The following is an 18,891-nucleotide window of genomic DNA, read 5'->3' on the forward strand; positions in this document are numbered from 1 at the left end:
TAGCAGCTATTCAGCTTCACACCCATATATTATCTTGCTGTTAAACTGTGTTCAATAATTAATGAAAGAGAACAATGCTAAAATGTTTGCACTATATTATGTAACAGATATAACCAAACATTATTCTAATTCGGCAGTACCTATTAACTGAAGAGCTGCTTCTCACAGCTCCCCATCATGCATGTCTGCTTCACAAAGACTATCTTAAAAGATTTATCTTCAGTTTAGAATGCACGGAGAGCCTGGTGTGAACTTCAGTGCATCGATTTGCAAGTAGCATTCCTAAACCTACTATCAGTAATATAAGTTATTATATAAGTAACATATACTACTATCAGTAATATCAGTGATACCATAATAAGTAACTTATATTACTATCAGTAATAAAAGTTACTATGAGTAACGCTTATTTATGTTAAACCAAATTCTTCAAAGACAGTGACACACTTAAGTGGGTGTTGGAAGAGAGGTTTCTAGAGTCTCTATTGCTGCAAGTTTTCAAGAACCTTGGAATGAAGTTTTCAGGAGTCTATTAGCAGTGTTCCTGGTATAGCTGATCCTGTCTTGGGGTAGAGTCATGGACTGTGTGAACTCTTGAGGTCTGTTTTGTTTTCTGTTGACTTTGGTAGGAAAGGGTTTCAGGAAGAATTTATGGTTTGAACAAGGACAGATAAGCAAAAGAAGATACTATTTGAGTCCACAAAACCACTGAAGAATAATCACTATTGTAAACAACTGTGTTAAGGCATAGTTACAGGTGAGGCACTTTTGCCTTGGATACCATTGCTTCTGGCTTTAATCAGAGCTGAACCAAGCAACCTGGAGAAGTGCAATGGATGAAATATTAAGAGAATAGCAGATATCTCTAGTACTGGGAAGACTATGAGGACTCGGATTAAGTTAATCTGTCTTGCTTCACAAAAAAACCCCAGATATTGGCGGAAGCACAAATATGAGGCCTGGAAGAGGAGTCAGAGGTTAAAAATTCAGGCAGTGGTTGGTATGTGCTGAGGCTACTGGGAAGGTATGGGGTGTCTCCTTGGGTAATAGAAGTATGACAGACAAGTCAATAGGAGGGGACTGTTGTATAAAATGTGGAAATTTTAAAGACAAAACATTATGGAGAGAGGAGGGAAATGGGAATAATCTGGCAAGGAGTTTGGATTACAAGTAGAGTGAAGTCTAAGGTGATAATCTGACTGGAACTTAGTCCTCATTTCCCAGTTAGAAAGTCTACCTTTAATGCTTATTTCAGATACTCGGTGTGTATAATTAAGAGTGTTTTTTACAGTGACAAAACATTAAACAGAAGTCTAACATAAAATGTTAAACTTTTAGCCTGTCATCATCCCAGCTGTTTCAGATTTCCTGTATCTGTGTGATTGCATTCATACACAGAAGTAAGTTTCACTAAGATCTACTTAGAATAATTTGTTGAGGAGTTTAGTGGAGAGGGAAAAAGCCTTCAGTATTTTAACTATAACTCATCTTTCCTGCAAAATTTCAGGAAGCCATTTAGTTGTTTGTATTTTAAGTGGTGCCTTTTTTAAAATCATAAAACTGGTGGTTTTAAATGAATAGAAGAATGGTGTCTTAGTTGAAAATGCAAATATCAGAATATATTGGTAACCGAATCAAGTTAATGTTTTCTGTTTTCAGATCTTAACCATAAAACTATGTTAAATAAGACTTTTCATGATGAGCCTCTAGTAATGGAGTAAGTATGACCTACTTTTTTAGAAAACCATATTTAAAGTGGTGACTAAGAGCAACTTAAATATGTTTTAATGCTAGAATTTGAAACACATGCTCTTTATCTTTTAAGGACAGGGTGTTTTGTGTAATGTTAACTGATCTAACAAAAGATGATGAACCAAAACAGTTATCTTTACAAGTCTTGTATATTATGTTATCCTGGCAATAGTAACAACATGATCTTATAATTTCTTTAATTTCAGTACTCTGCGTTATTCGGAAAAAAAGCTACTCATTTCTCAGTGAATTTTGTAAAGCAAAAACCTTACTGGCTTACCAAAATGAGCAAATATCCCTTTCACAATGTGCTTGCCTCTGTGTGGAATGCTGAACCAGAGGGGGGGGGGAAGTAGATCTGGAAAGCCAAAGTACAGGCAGAGAGTGTGAAATACTGATAGACCTTTGCTGCTACCAGCAACTCGGACAAGAGCCAAAATTCAGATCAGACTCACAGCTGAGAGTTCGTCGTGACTCAGTGGGAAAATGTACAAGTATTGAAAAATTTAAGAACAGATGGTTTGAACTCCTGTAGTTACTGAAGTGGTACTGACATTGTTTTCTATTTTCAGCTTTAATGGAGACTTGATTCCTGATGTGTTTGGTGTCACAAGTGATTCAAATAAGCCGCAGATCCTGCTAGGCGGGTAAGCTGAGGGCTTCAGTGTCAGCATGGGCTTGGTAACTTGGGCATTGTGCATCCACTTGTCATTAAAGTGTAAGATTCATGTTCAACTCATCTGTGCAAATGGGAATCTTCTTTCTGTCCATGTATCGTCAAACAGTCAGTGACACTGTGCATCTGATCTTTAAAGTGTTATTTTATAGGGCATTTTAAGTAGACATTCTGTGAGAGCTGAGACAACAGAACCCCTGATATTTGACATCAGAAATAGGAAAGTTGTTTCTTGGAACAATTAGTTCCAAGAAGTTACAGTCTCATTTGTTTAGTACACTTTTGATATTTAGTATTACAATCTGCATCAAGACACAAATAAACTTACTCATCATAGCTCAAAATAAGACTGAGTGCTGTAGGTAACAGCATAAGCCATGTCTTGTACATGGAAAACAGCTTTGTCATCTGCTTAGAAAAGCACTTTTCTATTTTAATCTAAAATGTTTTAAAATATTTTCTAGATCTGTATGACAAATTTAATTGGCAATCTTCAAGACTCAATACACAGAAAAACCTAGAGAAAATATTTAATTATTTCTTTAAGATTAACTGATGCATTTTAACATTTCTAAGACAGTTATGATCTCTGGGAAGTAATCAGAATATTATTTCTTTTTTTACCATAAAATTAGTCAAGGAAGATGAGGGCTTCAATAATAGGTATGTAATGTCACTGGAATAAATAAAGCAATTCCAGACTAGTAGTAGTAGTATTTGTGCCTGCTGTTGTACAGTGCACATTGAGATTTTCCTGAGTGTTTTAGCTAAGGGTTCTGAAAGTTACATATCTGATGATTCAGCCACTGTGACTTTTGAAGGATTTTTTTGCACTTGAAATCACTGCTAATAGGGAGGTTTGCTGGAAGTTCAGCCATTTTTAGAACAGAAACCAGCAGGGCATGTATATTAATAAATAAATAGAAGTATCACCTGCTTGGGAAATTACATAATTAGCTAGTAGTCCATCATAATGTGAGGGTTTAATTCATGTGTTGATTTTTTAGTGAGCTGAAATAAAGTGTATTTACATGCAGCAGGCACAAGTTGCTCTAACAGCATGTGGTCGCTTCTGCTCAGGTTTATTAATCAGAAAATAGATTCCAGAAGTACTCCAGAAGTCAAGCTGCTTGAGGAAACTGGGAAAGACAGGGATCAGTGTCTCAGGATTTGCATTACAATTGGAGCCTCGGCACTAACTATAACTTTGTGGGTAGTGATAATGTTCTGTGCAAAAAAAAAATTGCTTTAGAAAGTTCATGAAATGGAACTGAAGCCCCTGTGCTGTGAATCATCCTCCATGGAACTTTTCAAGCAATTACTTGAATTACTTAGTATGTTGTAAGCTAAGTAGTAATTTTATCTTAGCATTAGGAGAATATGATTTCTGCCCAATTTTATTTAAAGTTTCACAATTTTTAAAGCTGTATTATTATGATTAACAGTCCCTACACATTGGTGAAATGTATTGCTTTCTATTCCTGTCTGTAGGAACTTGTCATGGCACCCTGCGTTGGAAACTCAAAGTAAAATGTATATACCACACTCTCATGCCTTTATAGATTTAAATAATGATTTCACTGCTGGTAAGTCATAGAAGTGGTAAATGCCATCCTAAAAATAATTATCACTAAGTATACAATGTCATGTATTGCAGCTTCCTTCAGTAATTATATGATACTGCTACTTCTGATTTGAGTATTTTAATTACTTAATTCTAATATCTGAAATCTGAAAATTCTGGGTTTTAAAAAACAACTTTTAAAATAAATAGCATATTCTGCTTCTTGATGATAATCATAACTATTGCTTGTTCTGAATGTTGTGTTCATCCTTAAAGTGTTGTTTCCTGCTCTTCACAATGCTGTACTCTAGTATTCAGCTGGCAACTGCATCAGGGCTGCAGTTTTTCATCTTGAGTCTGAAAATAATTTGATAATTTGATTCAGCAGAATGTTTTTAAGACTGGACTTAAATTTTTTTTTCAAGATTTCGTTATGACACTGCTTTTATTTTAGTGCAGCTCTATCACTGATAGAATTAACTGTATTCTTCCTTTATTTTGTTTCAGGTATTTTGTCAATGCAATTCAGTTACCATGATGAATCTATTTATCACTTACATACCTGGCTCATACTTCCAAGCACATTTAAATATTGTGCTAAACTTAATTTCTTCACACACTAAATTAATTCTGAAGTGCTTTATCTTCTGCTAGGTGTGCAATGTACATCAATTCATATATGGTAATTTTGGAAAGAGAGCTTATCTTTTTCCTGTTTATTGCATGGGAATGAGAGAGGAATGAGTCCATAAATTTAATTAAGATGCTTATAAACATTGGGGATTAAGTTAATTGCTTTAGCATGCAGTCAAACCTTAATATTCAGTTCTGGCACATTGCTATGTGAAGCTGTCAAGTGGAAATTCCAGCTGGAAAATTAAATATATGGTTGCTTACCATAATCAGTGTCATGTAATAACCAGTTCTAACACACTTAGCTCTAGAAGCATTTTGGAATTTTGTTTTAGTGGCATAAGCAGCATAGATGAGTATTCCAGGTAGCATTTTAAGTTGAGTACATTGAAATCTAAACACCAAGGTGAGTAAAAGTAGGAAGTCTGAGTTTCTTACATTGATCGGTCAGAGATTGATCAAATTTTCAAGGTTGTTGACAGTTGCCAGGCTAAAGAATGTTCCGAGAGTTCTAGGTAGTACTGCTGGTATGTGGAAGCTCCTCTATTAAAAAGAAATGAGAGTCAGTATCTTTGTGTGGGTAGTGCTGGGAGCTTTTATGGATTCACATCTATTTTTATATCTCAAGATGTGAGTCGAAGCTTCTGTGAAGCTCTTCCCATAAAGATCCTGACTTTTACTTGCTTGTAGCAGCAAGGCTGTGACTCCTCAGGCTGAGGTACTACATTACAGTGTTATGTAGAGTGCTGTGGGAAGTGTTATGTTACAGGAACCTGGGGAAAGTTGTAAGGAAAATAATTCATTCTCACAAGAAAACTGGAGAAAATATTACAGTATTATTATTTTTTAAAGTAATGTTTTACTTCTAAGGTGGGAATGATACATTTTTTTTACTGTCCCTATCAAGATGGGACTAACTGGGAATAAGACATATGTTGCTGAAAAGTAGTATCAGTAAATCTGATATTTCATGACTGATGTGTTTTTCCAAGAGTGCTTCCTGCCAGAATGAAAAGTCACCAATCATCTGGTCCTGCCTGCACATTTATGGCAGTTTTCTGACATCAGCTCTAGTAACTACTTGGAACTGGGGCTGCTGAGGAACACAGTTCATTGTCGCTGGGGTTATTAAGTTGATCCTACTCGCCGTGCAGGATTGTCAGAGCCAATGTAAACAGAGGGAAAAGGTTGACTCCTCTTCTAGTAGCAGCAGTTGTAGCCTGTCTTTAACCAAGCATGAAATTGTACCTTGAGTCTCACTGTGCCTCTTCCAAGAAATACCTGTGCAGTGTTCTCACCATGTGTGCTCTAATTTATGTGTCTGTACAGAGCTGGGCAAGTGACTCATAGGTAGTCATCAGAGTAGTCAGGTGATAGAAATTAAGGGGAAAAAAGGGCAAAACAACAAAAGCTGTAAGTGTGTGTGCTGTACTGGTGGGACTGTGGTGGTAAATGCACTCTACCAGGCAGGGCAGAGGCAGTACTGGGTTACCAGTGTGTGCCCACAAGCAGAGTGTTTTTCCATGGAGCCTGGCACTGCTTGGGTCACAGAGAGCTGGTGAGGAGGAGAGCATTCCTGTGACTCAGTATTCACCCACACAGCCATTCTTCAGTTGGAACAAAGCCTCATTAAGAACAGGGCTTGGTGCACATTAGAATTGTATTAATTAAAAGGGAGGCATTGACGAGATGCAGGGGAATAAACTGCCTGCTGAAATCATGTGGTCTGAAACACTTAATAATCATGGCATTTGATGCTGCTGTGGGACTTCTGGACTGAAAAATTCAGGCTGTTTACTTGCAGGCAATGCTACTATTCATGATTATAGAGTTGCACCTAATAAAGGATGCAGTGGTTTTTTTTTTTACAAATAGATCACCAGGACATGGCATTTTACTTGTTCTTGGTGGATTTTTTGCAGATTTTTAAAAATATTTTTCTAATATTCTGCAATATTTTGGGGCTCTTTGTATTCTGTAACAGATGCAGCCAATTTGATGATTTTTAGCTGGGCTATTTTTGGCAACTCTATCATTATAAACAGCTTAGGAGATTTAAAGTGTGCTTGACATTAAAAAAACAATCCTCTCTGGGCTGAGAAGCTTTTTGCTAGTTTATTGCCTAACCCGTTTTCAACCTGCTGATATTAAACACTCAGAACGGAGCTTTTAATTGCCACACTTCTCATGCTCTGGGTGAAAAGAAGTTGAATTGTTATGATTTCATTATATGAGCACTTGCTCATAAAGATGTGTTTAATCCCTAACAGTGCTTCATGAAAGGCTAACAGTGTAAGGATTTTATAATCCAAAAATCCTCTAACCACAACAAAGATAATACTAATCTTTCTTGGTGAGAGATAAACTGGGCTGTTTTGGAGGGTAATGCTGCTGCTGTTCTTAAAGAAAAGCATCCTCATGCAAAAGTCTCAGCTCCCTATAATGATTAACTCAGTAAGTAATTCTGAGTTACACCAGGAATTTCATAAAAAACATTCAAAAATTTGCAGTACAAAACCTTTTACCAAAGGGTCTGTATGTGCTTAATGGATAAACTAAGTACAAAACTTCTAAGTGTCTTCTGCATGCATATTAAGCACATGTTGCTCCAGGGAGGAGTATCTGGTTTGTAGAGTGGCTGAGTTGGGAAGAGATGTCTGGAAATGGTCTGGTCAAGCAGCCTCCCATCACTGTTACTGCTGGTACATGCGCTGAGAGAGGCTGCAAGATGAGGAGCAAATGTGGTGGTCCTTGTTACATCAGGGCTACTGGGTGTCTAGTAATTCATACTCACACTTGTCATTAATACCTTTTAACAGCTGGCTTAGGAAAATAATCTTGAAGCTGATAATAATAGGCTTGGCTGAACAGATTAATGTCAAGTGTATTTTATAAAGCAAACAGTCCAGGAGAGCATTTCCAAAGCAGGATCCTAAGTAAGAGGCCTGTCTTTAAAATGTCACCGTTGAAATTTTTAGGATAGTGATTATTTTGCTGTGTCTTTTTTTTTTTTTTTTCTAATTAGCCAACTTTGTTACTTTTATTGTAAGCGTCCTAAAATGTCAGATGTTCACTTAGGGCTAATGCCGTCTTTCTAGGCCAAAAATATAGTTCCTAATTGCTTGGGGGAAAAAAAACCAGGATTATTAAACAATAAATTTGTTTGCATTCAAAGTTACAAGTCTTCTACCAAGAAGTCAGGCCCTATGCATAGTTCTAAAGTGCTCAAAGGCATGAGACGAGCTGCCTTGGACTGTGAATCACACTGTAACTTCATACTGTACATCTGTCAATGTATCCTTGAATGCTATGAAAAATAGCTGATGTATTAAATACTGTGTCACTTGGTTATGTGATTCCACAGTTTGGAAATGCTGGTTTTACAACTGATCTTGTGTTAAACACTAGCACATGGTGTATATAATTGGAGATTTTTCTGGAGCTGTTTATATAAAATGAAGGAAAAATCACAGATTTGGGTTTGGGAAAACTAAAGTGGAAAAATCATTAGTCAGAAACAGCTTGCTGTAAGCTAATTGTTAGTCTCTTTACTGATTTCTGGTGGTTAATTTTCTTATGTTGTTTTGCTTTGGGAATTCAGAAACCTAATGTACCAGAACGTTAACAATGTGTTTTCTTTTTGATTCCCACTTAGTTTAAATGCATAAATGTAGATAGTTTTCTTCTTGAAAATCAATCACTCAAATCATAGGTGATATTTCTGTTGTAGTCATTTAAACCTGGATTCCGAAGATATTGTAATGCTCAGTGTCAGATTCTCTGGTCTTATTTTCAGTGAGTTTCCTCTTCATGGAAGCTGGCAGCCTCTCTGCAGCTCATATTACCAGCTAAGCTTATTTTCTGCAGTAGATCAGCATTTATTCGCTATTAAAATAGCTGGCAAACAAAGTATCTGAGTGGCATTTTAAAACTTGGGTGGGGTGTGGGGGTTGTGTGTATATATTTGAAGTCAAACTGTTCTCTCTGGTTTTGCCCCCTCCCCTACATTTCTCCCAGAGCAAATATTCAGTAAAGCCATGTCACTGTGTGTCATTCCTTGAAGAGCTACAATTTTTTAAATTTCTTAAGTGTTTTAGCTCTGATAGCAGAGTTTACAGCAAATAATGGAGGGAAAAAATGTATCATATAAGATAGGATATATTTCAGAGGACTTCAGTCTGTAAAGTTTTGTTTGTTTTTCATTACTTCAACTCTTTACATGTTTGTTATCTCTAATTAAAAATGCTCTGGGTGATATGATCTCCTGTCACCTCCATTCCTCCACTTGTTCCTTCACAGTGTTCAATACCATAGAAAGTTCCTGCTCATAAAATCAAACCAGAGCTGGAATTAGCTGCATCTCCTGCTGCTGCTGGGGCTGGGCTGCTTTTGCCAATGGCTTTACTCATCGCGTTCCTTACAAAGAGAACCAAAGGATGGGTAGAGATTGTTAGAGAAAAGAAAGAGTTTTAGGTTTAACTTCTTTTTCCTAATCTTTCTAAAGGAGCCCATAATCTCTGCTATCTGCTTAGCAGTTTTAATGCCATTATGAACTGTCTCAGAAGCTATTCCTTTTGCAATTTTTAATTATATACTGATATAACTATATACACCAGGGAGTTATAATAGTATATTTTTATGGGCATCAATAACTTAACACAGGTGAGAAGTAAATTGGTTCTGCCCCAAATAGCATTTTGTTGAGAAAACATGAATGTAAAAATGGGTTCTGAAAACACTCTTGAGAGTTGTCATTTTCTGTTCCTTGAAACAATGTTGTTGCCCTTATTCTGAAAATAAAGAGCATTTTCTGTCTGAAAGCTCATGTTTGAAGTGCTAAAAACCAAAAGGATAGTCCCACCTGTTCTGTGTGTTCAGAAGCATAAATCTAAAGCTGAAATCTAATTTAAAGTTCTCCGATTAAGCAAAGCTTTTGAATTAATATATATGAATTCTTTCCATTGTAATTTTTAATAATGAAAGGGATTTTAGTGCTTAGTTATGTTGTTTATCATTGTTTATCACCTGTTTTACTAAATAGTTCCAGTAAAAACTTAATAAATTTTGAAAGACCCATTTGAACAGAATAAAGTCACAATCTCTTATTATATGCATATTTCTTAAAAATTTACCAACACAAATTAGCTTGTTTGGAACGTATGAAGTCCTTTTGTTTTGCTTAAGTTTTTCAGAGGAGGAAGTTACTATTTCATGTAACTAGCACCAAAAATTTGTGAAAGTGAACTGCAGGCTCCTTAGCACTGGTACTTGTAGCCATGTCTGTGTTATAATAGCTAAATCATACAGCTGGGCAGTAGATTATTCCATTTGCTCTAGGACAGTCCTGATCCCAGTTTGACAAATCTGAATACCTCATGTAGAGGGCTTCTCTACCTGAATGAAAAACTTATGGGCAGAAGCATGAAACATGTAAGATTTTGTTTTCTTTTTCCACGTAGTAGAGAAATAAAGCTGACTATATCCAACTTTTTTGTATAAAATTAGGTTTGTGCATACTAGGAGTATTCTACAGCTAAAACTGTATAATTACAACTAAAAAAATTGTAAATAATGTTTTTAATTTTGGTTTTAAATACTTTTTTTCCTACCAGTGTTCAATCTGTAATATAAATAGAGGAAAGTTCTCTCTTACTTTGCCTTAGGTTTTATAGCATTTAATGTTTTTAATACAGTTGCTACATTACCATTCTGTCAACACACTGCAAAGCAGAGATTTTTAATTCAGCACATTATTTACATGTAGATACAAGCAGGCACGTTCATCTCCAAAAGTAACTTCTGGTTAGAGAATATGCACAGACACCCCTGTTCTTCCACATTAATGAAAACATTTTTAGGCATGTTGGGAGTGTACACATGTATGTTGTAATTGACTACTTGCCTTGTCCATGGTGATAGTGTTTATAATAAGGGCACTTTCTCCCACTCCTTTATTAACTTAAACTTCTGAAGTGAATTTGAAATCAAGCAGTAATTTAATGTTGCTTGTACCCTCGTGGCTTCTCAAGACAGTCAGATGCTGAGGGTTTTTATTCTGAAATAAAGCCCTCTGACATTAAACAGAAAGGTCAAATCAGTCATTAGTGAAATGAATGCTCCATCTAAAAATAGTACCATTTTTTATAACACTCAAAAGTGACAGAAAATAACAAGGATCATGAGAAGTAAACTTGGAGCAGGTTCTGTATAGTTCGGTTTTATTGCAATTTCTAGTTCTAGTAAGTAAAATCAGTGGAAGTAGGGTGAGTTTGTAATAGTATCAGTTTTATTTACTGTTCTGATTAAAAGATTCATCAAAACTAGCAGCCTGCCAGGGATGGGGCAGCCACAGCTTCTCTGGGCAACCTGTGCAGGGCGTCACCATCCTCACAGGGAAGAATTTCTTCCTTACCTCTAACCTAAACCTGCGCCCTTTCAGTTTAAGGCCATTCCCCCTTGCTCTATCTCTGCATGTCCTTGTCCAAAGCCCCTTCCCAGCTCTCTTTATGTTCTGGAAGGGGCTCTAAGGTTTCTCCTCTCCAGAACAGCTCCAACTCCCAGCCCATCTCCCCAGGAGCGGTGCTCCTGCCCTTGGATCCAGTGTGGTTGCCCTTCTCCAGGTGCTGGGTTCCCAGTAGCTGATTATCTTTAGTGCAGATCGGTGGTTCCTGAGCCCCATGGCACAAATCCCATGCTCTTGGTGCCCGAGCTGGGCCACTGTAGGCATTAGTAGGTAGGTAAAGCTCCTTTAGATATAGTGCACAAGCATTGCCAGAAATGTGGCTAGTTCAAGATGGGGTGTGCTGTATTCAAATTACAGTGTTAGTATTTATGGCTGTGTCTGGGGTGACTTGGACATTGATACAGGATAGTTCTAAATGCACTAAATAAACTCAATGCAGTCTAGCCAGTCAAGTTTTATGTAGCTTTTGGGAGAAATTTTTCAGTCTTCAGTGGACCATATGTTGATACAATGTTGAAATTCTCTGATCCTATCATGTAAAGATGGATGAAGTGCTGTGGTTCCTCTATAACGAGCTTTAGGTTAGAGCTTGGAACACAGTACTTGAATAAGTTCCCTTTTACAGGCAGGAACATACATTCTAATAATCTCTTTCCTTTTTTTGTAAGAATGAATGGTGAATTCAGTGTTTTTCCATATATATGTTAGCTGGTGACCAGATGTAGCAGAACTTGGATAGCAGCATCTTATTACTAAGCCAGTTAAATTAAATTATAGCCAAATTCACTCACCAACTCACTTTTTAGGGTAAGTAAAATGCTAGTACACAGTGGTTTTGTGTTGCAGCATTATCAGATACCTTCTGTATTAAGTGTTTGGTATATATTTAGTCTGATTTTCATTATTGTAGATCTAAAATGCCAGGTAACCTCCATGCTTCCTTATTGTATTCCCAGGCTGTTGAATTTTGTTGATGAATATTCAAATTACTTATGTTGTATTTATGTTAATCACTGGCTGTTAAATCCTAAATAGGATAGTGTATTTAAATGTGAACACACTTTGCTTTGCATTTGTTTAAGAGAGAGGTTTTCTCTCAGGCAGTATTGGTTTTTTGCTACTACTTAGCAAAAAACCATTCACTTCGGCTGTGGGTGCTACATCTCAGGAAATCTGCCTGAATCTGGCATCGAGATCTTCCGCCATCCCAACTATTGAGTATTTTCCTTATCTTTGCTCCATCATGTCACAAATTAAGGACGCAAGAAATGCCCTGCAGGCTTAGTCTAGTCGTCCATCCAACTAGCTCAATTCTTTCTCTGACAGTAGCAGCGGGGAAGTGGATTTTTTTCCTCTTCCTGTTTAATATTTCCATTTGTATATCTACAGAATCTACAATTACTGTAGAGCTGTTAAAGGTACCCCCTTGTTTTTAGCATCCCTTCATGTACCTGTTGTCTAGTAAAACCATCACCTTTGTATTCTGTTACTAATTGCTTGTTGAGCTCCAGATTAGTTGATTTTATAACTTCAGATTGGAAATACCTCTCACTGTGCTGTTGTTAGGTTCATAAGAATTTGAACACCCCTCAATACCTTGTCTGTGCTTTTTAAATGTAGAGATCTTTATGGAATAGATTTTGTTTCTTACAGCTGAAATTGCAACCTGAACTGCCTTCCAAAGGCAATGTGCAGCATATCTATGCACAAGTGACTTTTGCTGAGCATATGTAATATGATAGGCATTCCTTGTAGGAAAAAGGGACTGAGTATTCTTGGTATAGCCAGAAGCAAAAAGTGTAGAAAAGATCTGTGTCTTCATTATTGTGTAGCCCCAGTACTGATCATACGGATATTAATGCATTTGTTGGCTCCATCTGTTCTCCTGCAGCTCTTAGATATTTAAGAATTTAGTTACAATAGATATGGAAAGCCATAGCAGTGAGGTGGGAGATATGTCATGGACCCCATTCCTTTGGAAAGGAAAGGCTCGCTTTGCTATGGCTGTTAGATATTTATAGATTGCACAGATTCTTGTTTCCTCTCTGAGATAATCTTGGAGTTAAAAACTTACATAGTCAAACCAGAAAGAATCATAAAGTAAGGTAGATTGAAAGTAACATTTGGGAATTAACTGGTCTAGAACACTGGTCCAGACAGGACTTGTTTTTTCTTACACATTTCTTTCACAAACTTGGGAGAAAACACTTGTAATTCTGAATTATACAAATCTGTGAATAGTTCCTTGGAGTGTCTAAATTGCATTACCTTTTTTATACTGCTGCTGCAAAGAAATGTTTTTGTTTGGTTTGGTTTGACATCTCTGACACTCTTGATCAAAATGGAAAATTACTTGTAAATAGTAACAATTTGATTTGGTTGCAGTGCAAGAGAGTTTAATCCCAGAATCATGCATGAGCATTTCAAACATGTAGCTTCTAAGAAGGCTTAAGGATAAAAAGGAGGACAATTGGCAATAAGGTACCAGTGGGATTGGTTCAGAGGGCTCTAGAGCTAGAGGTGGTGTTGCTGTACCTGTATTAAGTTGTCCTATGGGAAATCACAGCTTGTTTCTTTATGTAAGAGCAGCGTGGCACCAGCTCCTCTGCACTATTTTTAGATTATTTGCTCTCTTTGCCTGCCTTTGCATTTTGCCAGTGCAGTGTGATATTGCAGCAGCCTTGGAACGTCTCTGCTGTGTTGGTTCCATTCATTCTATATAATGTTGTGTGCCTTGAGTTAGGAAAAAGGAGACACGGAGAGGAACAGAGTGCAAAAGTAATTTACTGACTTTGGAGAGAAACTGGTTTGGGGGAAAGAGTTTGGTGCAAAACAGGAACATTGCTGAATGTAATCATCCTTAAGCTGCTGGAGAGAAAGGCAGTGCAGGGTCCTGCACCTGGGAGGAACAACCCCAGCACCTGCACGAGCTGGGGGTGACCTGGAACAGCTCTGAGGAGAAGGGCCTGGGGGTCCTGGTGACAGCCATGCTGTCCATGAGCCAGCACCGTGTCCTTGTGACCATAAGGCCAATGGGATCGTGGGGGCCTTTAGGAAGAGCATTGGAGCAGGTCAGGGAGTGGGGCCAGTGGAAGGTGACCAAGATGATGAAGGGACTGGAGCATCTCTCTGATGAGGAAAGGCTGAGGGAGCTGAGCCTGTTCAGTGTCAAGCCTTGATCTAGCATGGTGACACTGGGTGAGTTGTGTCTGGTGTTGGTAGCCATGCCACTTAGTCTCAGTCTGGGATAGAGTCCCAAAGTATGTATAAACAGTGGGAGTGCTGAGTTACTGCTCCCCAAGATCTCCTCTTGCACCAAGGACTGAGCAGAGAGAGGATTGACTCAGCAGTGAAGGTGGGAGGTCAGCTCTGCAGTGTGAGACAGTGTCAGAGAGATGCTAGGGAAAGGTTACACTGCAGACAGAATGGCTGTGGGGGTCACCCAGCCAGCCCCAGCTGGGGATCAAATGCTCATCCTTTGCTGGGTATTTCAATAGAACACTTCAGAGCATGTTGTGGCATAACCCATATGCAGCATGGAATATTTCAATACCAAGTACAGCAAGGACAACCCTATTTGAAATAATTATTTAAACCTCAAAAACATTTTTCTAAGATGTAGTGGCATTTTGGCCTGTAGGAAAATTAGTTAAAGCTTCTGTTATTCCATGTTCCTCTTTTACCCTCCATGAATGTTTTGGATATTTTAATATTTTTCTGGTTTATATCTGATAGTAATCAACAGTATTGCACAAGTTTCCTTCTAGATGCAAAGTTAATATTTGAAAGTGTATATAAGTTTTCTAACTTACATTTGTGCTGTCTTCAGATTATTTTCATTATTTTTGACTCTCCTTCAAGAAGTCCTTAAGTATCACTGTAATTCATTCCAAGTGCGCTATCATGCTTTTCATGTGTGTGCTGTAAAGGAAATGCCCATTTCACATATTCGGAGGAATAAAATTAAATGGTAGAGCTTTTAAGCTGTGGGAGAGAAGTCTATAAGCAAAATCTTTGTTGGTTTTTGTGTGTATGTGGGATTTTTGTTTGGGTTTTGCTTGTTAGGTGTGGGGAGGTTTATAGTTTTGTGGTTGTTGTTTGTTGCTGGGTTTTTTTCCCTGGAACACAATATCCCTTATTGTGCCATTTGAAGTTCCCTGTACGGCCAGCCATCTACCTGCTTATTCCGTAAAACAGTTTAGGGTAAAGCATTAATATTCTCTTTTCTTTTTTTTTTTTTTTCCCCTGCAAAGTAACCATTGTGTTCTAGCTCAAAGAATGGCAATTGAAATTGCCGGGAGGAAGGAGACAATGAAAAACAAGCTTTTAAAAGAGTAGTTTTCTTAAATCTGGATTTCTTGATACTAGACTTAATTTTTTCTTATTCCTCAACCTCCACTTTTTTTTTTGTTTTAAATAAAGGCTTTTTCTTTCCATTTTCCTAATTTGGGGACTTTTCTAAATGGTGGTGAATAAGCTTCTGTTTAGGCCTTGCCAGATAAATCCTTTGAAGCTCTATTTTGCACTGTTTTGATGTTTGAGAAAATTTTAGTGTATAGGAAGCCAGAAATATTTCTCCATCTGCTTTTCTTCTCCTGTCAGTAGTGTATCTGTTGCTTAATTCGACATATCCCAAATAAAAGGCTAGTTTATATTTATTGATATTTATTTAAACAGAAGAGTACAAGACAGGAAAATAGTTTTGAGGGGTGTGTTTTTAATCTTTCTTATTGTATATATTTACTTCTAAACATCACTGGAATATATTTGTAACTTCTAAAAGATAGGTAATATTTTTAAAATTAAATCTGTTTACTAATTGATCAAATATTTTTGTATGTAGTCTACTGTTAAATATTTTATTTCTCTTAAATTTTCTTACAGATTTGTTCCTTACCACATCACCAAATTCCAAAACCATTCAGTTTGAGACTTGGGTAAACAAGGTAAGAGAAAAAACACAAATAACCATTCTGTTGAAACACAGACAAGTTACAAACCCCAAAGAGTCATTTTGTGACATTTATAGTGATTTACAGCTAAGAGACTGATCAGTTTGGTTTTATTCTTAATGTCTGAAAGATTTTTTTTTTTTTTTTTTTTTTTAAAGTAAGCTTTTTTCTGACTCCAGGTCTTGGGTAAGATTTTCTGGGACAGAGGCTCAAATGTTGCTTCTGACTATTACAATACATGTGCAAGTTACATTTGGGGAAATTCCTTTGTGTTAACTAAATATCATAACTGAAATTCAGGTTGAGGAGTAACAGATCAATGGATTAACATTTATTTATTTATTTATTGAGATTCTGCTTTTGTATTGCCTGACCTGGCCAGGGGCATCCTTTGTACCTTGTTATCCAAAATGACTATAGCTAAAAGTTCACTATTTTATGATAATAGAAAGTGCTTAATGTGTTTCTTATTAGCTAAGGAATGAGTTTTTGAGGGTTTACCTGAAAATGCATCCATCCTATCACAGTGAGTCACTGTAGAACAGAGTCTTGTCTGAGATAACGTGTAGGAAGGAGTAATGAAAGCAGTGAGTCATGGATCTTGCTCTTACAGCTTTAGGTAGACTTTAAAAATCACCGGCTATTAAGTGTTTGTAAGTACACAAGGTGTTTGTCCTGTCTCCCGTTAGTGGGGGTCTTTTTTGATTTTCTTGCAAATACTAGACTGCATTATATATTTTGTATTGATAGATTTGCTTATCTTTAGAAAGAATTCTGTTCTTTGGAATCAATCAACCCAGTAAAATAGGTCATACATGTGAAATGCTTGTACATGTGTATGAACCTACAAATACCTTAACTGATCCATTAAAAGCTGTTAAATTGCTCTTTGTAGAAAAAAGTAGTTCCCTTCACTGATATTTGCCTATACAAGATATGCTTTTGGGGCCAACTAAGAGCAGGGCCTCTTCTATTTCACTGCATGGAAATGCATCCATTTTAATTTTTCTTATCAGAGTCATTATAAATTATATGTCAAGGTAAAGATACATAGTCAGACATCCAGTACAAACAGTACTAACTGTGTCCAGAGTTGCATGGAAGTCTACAAACTAAATATGACATGAGTCATGTTGGATATGGATAACGGTGCTCCGTTCCCAAGCCTTTGGCTCCGTGCCTTCCTGGGCATTTGTGGCAGAGCACTGTGCAGGAGCTGATGGCAGTGACTGGGGACATGGGCCTTGGGTCATCTGACATGGCTATGAAAACTCAACATCTTAAATGGGTTTGTTCAGCTGTGATCCAGTTCTGTGATAAACAGTGATCCAGCACTTTTCATCTTTCTGATGGTATAATGGACTATTACTTTCTGTAGGCCTGGATTTTAATAACAGATAAGTAAAACAAGTTCTAAGCCAAACCTAATATTAAATCAGTTTATTTCCTAATAGAAGGCAAATCAGGACCCTATTTTTAACAGGTGTGTAGGTGTGTTGTTATATATTACATATGTCTATAAATTCACATGTCAATATGCAAAAATGCACAGTAGTATTCATAATCACTTAATTATCATTTAGATAATGTTGCTGAAATAATCCAATCTCTTCCTCATAGCACAGCAAAATATATGGAAATCGTATCTGAATATTACTATTGCTGGATTTCCGTAAGAATACAGGAAGGCTTAGAAATGCAAAAGCTCAGTCCTAATTTTTGAAAAGTGCAGTTTTTTCCATAGCTGAGATGTCTCTTATCTGCTAAAGCCCTTCATTAGTAATCTGTTTTTTCTTTGGTTCAAAAGTCAGTTTTTATCACTTAGTCTGCAATTCAGTCTTTCCATCATCTTTGTCCTGTTTGCTAGGATGGGAACTTCTCTAAAACTGGAAGAAGTAAGGAAATGCCCAGTGGTGCCAAAGTCGTTGGACAGTCCGTGTTTGCAGATTTTGGTGAGTTTTCTTCTTTTACACTGACCTGAGTGTTGCTTTCTCATGTTTTGGTTAGGTACTCTACACTGGAGAACAAATAAAGGTGTTTAGCTCTAAATGGAGTTTTTATGTTTCTCTACTTTTTCTGCTTTAATGTGTTATGTCTATTTGTAACTCTTGAAGTGTCTGGGAAAAATTATTAACAAATTCAGCTTTGGTTTTCCCAGTGCATTCTGCCTCACGTAGCTAATTTTTGTTGCTTTGAGATGCTTTGTTGCTTTAAACTTAATTTTATCAAACATTTGTCATGATTTTTGGTTTTTTCTCTAATCTTGTTCAGAAAACATTATCTGACTAAATGTTTCTAAATTCTTCACTTGTATGAACTAATAAAGACAAAATATAAATGAAATAAAATTACTTGAAGAAAGATTGCTGGAACACGGTAAAATCTTAATGGTTGTAACTGAAATTTCTGGAAGGCCTTTGGACAGGAGAAAAATTTAATTTATATGTAAATCTATTTTTGCAAGGGTTAGTGAAAGCCTATGTTTTTCTATTAGAATGTACCTTTCCAGTCAATTGTGGCTTATCAATGTGTGTCATGTTACAGAGAATGGGGCATGTTAGTTTTGTAATGCAAAAAATACTATTTTTCTGTGCACTAACAATTTTCCAACCAGAAGCAAAGTGTTGCAGGCCTGATTCTGCTGACATAATTGACTGTAAATAACTGCTTGGAAATGTAATTTTCTGTATTTATTCAACACACTTGTTAACAGAGACTGAGCCTGTCTTTAAATGTTGTCAAATGGTAGCCTTGTTTCAGCATTTTCTTAAAAATTTATTTTAAAGAAAATGACAGTTTTTAAACTTCTTAGACCCAGGGTGTGACTCACTCTATGCTGCCACTTACAAGT

At 36.8% G+C, this 18,891-nt stretch overlaps 1 protein-coding gene across 1 annotated transcript in view; it reads left to right on the forward strand.

Annotated features, from left to right (window-relative positions):
• Nucleotides 1-18,891, forward strand: part of ITFG1 (integrin alpha FG-GAP repeat containing 1) — a 72,098-nt gene that overhangs the window by 5,358 nt on the left and 47,849 nt on the right. Inside the window, exons 4-8 of the mRNA XM_032121920.1 lie at nucleotides 1,660-1,717; nucleotides 2,325-2,399; nucleotides 3,920-4,014; nucleotides 15,973-16,034; nucleotides 17,908-17,992. Of these exons, the coding sequence (XP_031977811.1) occupies nucleotides 1,660-1,717; nucleotides 2,325-2,399; nucleotides 3,920-4,014; nucleotides 15,973-16,034; nucleotides 17,908-17,992 (375 nt within the window). The remainder of the gene's footprint in view (nucleotides 1-1,659; nucleotides 1,718-2,324; nucleotides 2,400-3,919; nucleotides 4,015-15,972; nucleotides 16,035-17,907; nucleotides 17,993-18,891) is intronic.

The sequence above is a fragment of the Corvus moneduloides genome, chromosome 12, assembly GCF_009650955.1.
Source record: "Corvus moneduloides isolate bCorMon1 chromosome 12, bCorMon1.pri, whole genome shotgun sequence".
NCBI classification, from domain to species: Eukaryota; Metazoa; Chordata; class Aves; order Passeriformes; family Corvidae; genus Corvus; species Corvus moneduloides.